Source organism: Bison bison, unplaced genomic scaffold, assembly GCF_000754665.1.
Source record: "Bison bison bison isolate TAMUID 2011002044 unplaced genomic scaffold, Bison_UMD1.0 scf7180017864160, whole genome shotgun sequence".
Classification (NCBI taxonomy): domain Eukaryota; kingdom Metazoa; phylum Chordata; class Mammalia; order Artiodactyla; family Bovidae; genus Bison; species Bison bison.
In genome coordinates this window covers 6,382,978-6,389,346 of record NW_011494732.1, presented here as the reverse complement: position 1 = coordinate 6,389,346, position 6,369 = coordinate 6,382,978, and the positions used below count along the sequence as shown (strand labels likewise).

Genomic DNA, 6,369 nt, shown 5'->3' with positions numbered 1-6,369 from the left:
ACGGAGGGGACCGACCAGGGGCCAGGCCAGGGCCCAGGGATGCAGAGCGGGGCTGGGGAAGGGCTGGCTCTGGGTGCTGAGGGCGCCACCAGCCCCAGGAGTTGGTCGATAAGGAGAAGCCTGGAGAGGATGTTTGGATCGGGGCGTTTAGGGAGCGTCCTGACCTGGGGGTGGTGATGGGGTGGACTGTGGGAACAGGGACGCTGCAGGAGAGGACGAGATAGGCCCCCACCTGTGGGCACTGACCCGGTAGAAGGCAGGGACCCCGCCTCGAGCAGAGCGGGACCCCGGGGCAGGCTCTCTTAAAGACACCAGCCTCCTTTAGGGGTGAAATATCGTCCTGAGAGCAGGTGTACAGTTAGGACCCTGCTGCGATGTGGCCAAAGGGGCTGTCCTCACCAGCTAAGTGCAGGAGGAGCATGACCTTCAGAACCAGGGGCTTCTCAAGTGTGCCAGGAAGTCCTGAGTCCTGAATGGTTCCCATGGGCTTGGTGGGAGGCCTTTTGGTGTTCCTGTCCAACTCTTTGAGACCCCATGGACTGCAGCACACCAGGCTTCCCTGTCCTTCACTCTCTCCCAGAGTTTGCTCACACTCATGTCCAATAAGTCGGTGATGCCATCCAACCATCTCATCTTGTCATCCCCTTCTTCTCCTGCCCTCAGTCTTTCTCAGCATCAGGGTCTTTTCCAATGAGTCAGCTCTTTGCATTAGGTGGCCAAAGTACTGGAGCTTCAGCTTCAGCATCAGTCCTTCCAGTGAATATTCAGGGCTGATTTCCTTTAGGATTGACTAGTGGGAAGCTGGGACCCCACATTCCCTTGTCGGGCTGGTCCCCATTTTCACAGAAGAGACAACCGAGATGCTAATCAAGGAACTAATTAACTTGTTTGATGAACATTGACTGGGCCCCTACTGTGTGCCTGGCATTGTGCTGTGCTTTGGGGCTTCATAGACAGACGCCTCTCAAGACGAAGGGGTGGAAGACAGTAAACTCAAGGACCAAAACCTTTCATCCTCCACTTATGGCATCTAAAGGGCCAAATGTTCAGCCTTTGCCACCTCTGCTTCGGAAACCTTTCCTTGGCTAAGTACCTCCCACAGATTGCCTTTCACACCTCCTGGTTTCTAAGCTCACCCTGCTCGTCCTGTCTTATAGTCTATTCCATTTTGGGAGTTTTGAATCCTTGAGAGGGGGTGAGTCATAAAGAGAGAAATTCTGTTCCTCCCCTCCCCCACCCCTTACTGCAGAATAAGTCACGATTTCTTCCTCAAACTAGCCGAGTATGGCGGGAGCTGATCCCCAGAGAGGAGAAGTCCCTGAGCCCTGGGGAGGAGACTGTAGAGGATCTGCTGGGCTTAGTCCGCAGCGCCCACTCACCCTGGGCTCTGGTGGAGGGCTCAAGTGCAGAGGACCTTTTCCTGAAAGAGCTGGCCATCCAGAATCCACTGATGCTCAAAGACAGCTTCTTCTACACCTACTTCAGGTCGCTCCGGGTGGTGGACAAGGATGTGAGTGCTGGGAGTGAGCCTCAAGTACAGGGATGATGAGAGGGGAGCCATTTCCCTTACGGGACCGGGTGGTAAGACCTAGCTCTGCCCTCCTCCTGGTTAATCTCACCAGCTTGTCCACAGAGCAGGGCTACCAAGCCCAGCAAACTTGCCTAGTTTGTTGCCCCAGAGAAGGGAGGCCCAGCCAGGGTGGCCCATAATGTCCTTGGAGCCAAAGTCAACTGAGGATTCACAGACAGGCCCCTGAAGTTTCTGGCCTGACCCTGTGGGATGTAAACTAGAGTGGTCCTTTAAGACCACAGGGTTCACCATGGCTCTGATTCCTGCCCTCGGGAGCTGACAGTCCAGCAAGGGACACAAGACAGGGAAGCTGGAAGGGTGTCAGAGGAAGGGTGAGGCTTGAGAGGTGAGAGGCCTCTGCAGGCCCTGGCAGAAAGCTGCAGGAAAGGCGCACAGGAGAGGAAGGGGGTTGGGGTGTGGGGTGGTCACTCTCTGAGGCTGGACCCACCGTTGCTGTCCTCTAGTAGATTCCAGGGCCACCCCGGCCACTGCAGCTCCAATATCCCTTTCCTCCTTTCCAGGTAAGCCTGGTGGACAAAGAGCTCCTGAAATTTGTGAAGCTTGAAGAGTTGGTGCTGAGTGCTAATCAAATCAAGGAGATTGACACCACCAACCTGCCCCCAACTCTCAAGGTAAAGGAGCCCAGGTTCCATTCTGGGTCTTGGAGCCAGAGCTGCCCAGAGACCCTGCACTTCCTTGCCCACTCCCCAAGAGATTTGACCATCATGTCTTATGCTAAGGGTGGGTCCAAGGCTTTTGAAAGGTTGGCCAGATCCCTTAAAAAGTGAAACACAGGATTTCCATGTGGCCCAGAAATTCCCTTCCTAGGTATACACCCCAAAGCCTCAAAGGCAGGGACTCAGATTCTTGTACGCTAGTGTTCACTGTTCACAGTTGCCAAACGGTGAAGACAGCCTGTGTGTTATCAGCAGATGAATGGAGCAGCAAAATGTGGTCTGTCTACACAGTCATGAAAAGGCATGACAGGGACTTCCCTGGCAGTCCAGTGTGTAAGACTCCTTGCTTCCACCCACCTAAGGGGGCATGGGATCTATCCCTGGTTGGGGAACTAAGATCCCTCATGCCACACAGTGTGGCAAGAAAAAAAAAATGAAATGAACAACGTGGATGATCTTGAAAACGTGATGCTGAATAAAGGGGTCGGACACAAAAAGCCACGTATTAGATGATTACATGAAATCCATAGAAGAGGCAAATCCAGAGAGACAGAAAGTACATTAGAGGATACAGGGGGAGCAGGGGAGTGACTGGGGAGACGTTCAGTGGGTCGAGTTTCTGTGTGGGGCGATGAAATGGACAGTGATGATGACGGATGTACCCTGAGTGAGTGTACTTAAAGCTGCTGAATTGTCCACTTAAAAAGGGTTGAAATCACAAATTATGTTTTAATATATACAAAACCACAATGAAAAAATGGTAGGCCAGACAATATTATGAGTCTTCAGCTGAGTGTATCAAAATGGTCTCAATTTTAAATTAAATGCCGGGACTAGTAAATTTGATGGCAGAAGAGGCTCCGCTGTATGTCTCAGTGCCGGGCTCAAGAAGAAAATGAGGAAGGCCTGGGAGGAGAAACACAAGAATCTGTTATCTTTGGGCTTATTTCTTTGGTCCAGGGGCACTTTGGCTTTCCCAGGGACAACTGCCATGGATTGGGAAGTTGCCAAAATATTACAGATGTTCCCTCTCACCCTCTCCGACATCAGCTCCACTCCATATTTTAAAGTTTCCTTTGCAAAAGGAAAAGAAGCTTTCTGACAGCTACTGCAGGAATATTTTCTTCCCGAACCCTTTTTTAAAAATCACCAACCCAAAGGCTGTATTTACTTTATTTTATTATTATTTTTTTTACTTTATTTTTAAATATTTATTTACTTGGCTGCACTGGGTCTTAGCAGCAGCATATGGGATCTAGTTCCCTGACCAGGAATTGAACCTGGACCCCCTGCACTGAGAGTGTGGAGTCTTAGCCACTGGACCACCAGGGAAGTCCTTCTTCCTGGATCCTTAGGAGAGAGTCCAGGTGGGCAGAGAGAGACAAGGCCTGAGTACTTCGCAGCTCCCCTCCTAAGTTGCCCAGGGCTGAAGGAGGGGGCGGACTCTGTTCTACCTGGGCTCCCAGGCTGTCTGTCCGCTCGTCTCAGGTCCTGGAGCTGTACGGCAACAAGATAGCCAGCATGGAGTGTCTGTGCCACCACCCACCCCCGCGCCTCCAGCACTTGGGGCTGGGCCACAACAAGCTCCTGGGCCCCCTGGAGAGTCTGCACGTCACCAGCGACCACTGGTAACTCGGGAGCCCCCCGGGGGAAGAGGGAGGAGGGGGCTGAGCTTTGGGGCCCCTCTAAGCTGGAGACTTGGAGAACTCAGCTTTGCTCTTTTCTGTAATAACTCCTGGTTGGCTGCTAAGTCCAGACCTAGGGTTTTTTCCTCTGACGTCATAAACCAAAAATCCCACTGAGGCCCAGGGGAGGGCACCAAGAGCCAATGAGAGTGAGCGGACCTTTTGCTTTGAGGACGTGCTTCCAATTCAGGATTCCTCTTGCTGTTGTTCGGGCCAGTGAATTCTCGGTTCCGAGGGCCGTCCTGCATCTCCCTGGCCTCCACCCATCAGAGGCCAGGAGCATCCACCCCAGACCCGCTGTGACAACCCAAAGTGCCACATGGCCACTGGGGGGCAAAGCTACCCCCACCTGAGAACCACTGCCCTATAGACAAGTCTGCTTTGGCTTTGTCTCCTTGGTGGGTGAGCAGTGGTCAGTCTGAGTCATCTGAGGGCAGCAGACACCACCCATGAAAGCCTATCAGAGGAGGGACTTCCCCAGCAGTCCAGTGGTTAGAACTTTGCCTTCCAGTGCAGGGCGTCGTAGGTTCGATTCCTGGTCAGGGAGCTAAGATTCCACATGCCTTGGGGCCGATAACCCCTAAAACATAAAACAGAAATAACATTGTAACATATTCAATAAAGACTTTAAAAATGATCCACATTAAAAAAACAAAAAAGACCCTCCCTCAGAGGAAGCTGGGCCAGAGAGGCCTGTCAAAGCCCCTGTGAGGATTCCCGGGGCTCAGCATCCCGGGCAGACCTCCCTGGGCTGAGGTTCATGACAGTTCTTTCCTCACAGCCCAGGAAGGCCTCGAGGAGCAGGGCAGCTTTCCCAGGTGGCCTGGGAACGTGCTCATGGAAGGCCTGTCTCTGACCCTAATTTCCTCCTTCCTCCTCTTTATCTTGGCAAAGCTGCCTCTGCAGAACCTCAACCATGCACAATTCCAATCCCTGACTTCCACTTCCTCCGTCGTCAGGGAAGCTGCTGAGGCACAGGAAGAGAACACACGCTTTGGGCTGTGTGTGACAGCTGAGTTCAGAACTCTGCCAGAGTTCTAAGCGTTCTGGTTATTTTTTATTAATTTATTCATTTAAAATTTTTGGCCACATGGCATGTAGGATCTTAGTTCCCCAACCAGGGACCAAACCCACACTCCCTGCTGTGGAAGCGCGGAGTCTTAACCACTGGACCTCCAGGGACGTCCCTTAAGTGTTCTGGTCTTTGATTTGGAAAACAGGCTTATGATAACGTCGCCTGCTTGATGCTGAGTGTGGATTTCATAGAAACATGTATGTGTGAAAGCTCCATCTTTTGCTGTTTTGAATTTAAAAGGAGGGTACTTGTCCTGCGAATCCATCTTTCTGATGCTTCCACCAGTTCTCCTGAAGGAGGCTGGTATTGGGTAAAATCTGTGTGCCGGTCCAAACGAAGTGTTCTTCTCGGGTATTTCTGTGACTGGCTGGTCAACATTAGGGCAGGATGAGAGGAGGGAAGAAGGGCAGGTGCGGCTGGGAGATGGTCACGTGTGACGGCGGGATTGTGCTGATGAGGTGTCCCCTTGTGAACTGTATTTGTTGCCTCTGCTCTCAGAGCTGGAATCCGTTCACTTTCTGGTTTGCACAGTAGGGAGGCCCGCCACCGGGTGGGATGTGCGGGCGCCGCCTCTGTCCCTAGTGGCTGGCTCTTCTTCACCCACGTGCCCCAAGAAACAAATCAGGGACTTCCCTGGCAGTCCAGTGGCTGAGACTCCGTGCTCCCAAAGCAGGGGTCCTGGGTTTGATTCCTGGTCAGGGAACTAGATTCCACATCTAGGACCGAGACCTGGTGCAGTCAAATAAATAAGTAAATATTTAAAAAAAATAAAAGGAACAAATCAGACTGCTTCCCACAGTCGTGGCCTGGTCTGACCCTGGGGCACTTCTTCCAGCTTCCAGACCCTTCAAGGCTCACACCCCCTCTTCCCAGGCCCCCCTGTTTGTCGGGCTCTCCTACCCCACCCCCACGGCCCCTCCATACAGAGGCCTGCCTCCACCTTCCTCACCAGTCTCTCTGTCTCTGCTGAGAACCTTCTAGATGTATGGAAGATAGCCAGATGGTTAGCTGAGAAGAGGTCTATACACATACAAGTTGAGTGGAAGCAGGATGTGACGGCCACCTCTGTGCACAGCAAGAGCCAGAGGGTCGGGGGAAACGGGGGCTCCATCCAGACAGGGGGCTAACTCGGGTCAACAGCAGCCTGAGGCCTGAGTGTCAGGGAGGCCACAGTCTCCCATCCCGCCCTCAGCACCGGGCCTTGTCCAGCCGGGACTCGGGGTGCCGGGGGTGCTGGCAGATGCAGGCACAGTGACACGACCACGGCTGCCTGTCCCCACCGCTCTGCTCACCTGGCCTCGTGCTCCTGGGCCGTGCCGCTCGCCTTTCAGGCCCAACCTCGTCTCCCTGGACCTGAGCTTC

The 6,369-nt window shown here is 53.1% G+C and overlaps 1 protein-coding gene across 1 annotated transcript in view; it reads left to right on the top strand.

Annotated features, from left to right (window-relative positions):
- The window catches only part of LRRC43 (leucine rich repeat containing 43), a 16,852-nt gene that overhangs the window by 249 nt on the left and 10,234 nt on the right, over positions 1-6,369 (top strand). The window contains exons 2-5 of the mRNA XM_010841421.1: positions 1,250-1,510; positions 2,092-2,202; positions 3,736-3,875; positions 6,339-6,364. Coding sequence (XP_010839723.1) covers positions 1,250-1,510; positions 2,092-2,202; positions 3,736-3,875; positions 6,339-6,364 — 538 coding nt within the window. The remainder of the gene's footprint in view (positions 1-1,249; positions 1,511-2,091; positions 2,203-3,735; positions 3,876-6,338; positions 6,365-6,369) is intronic.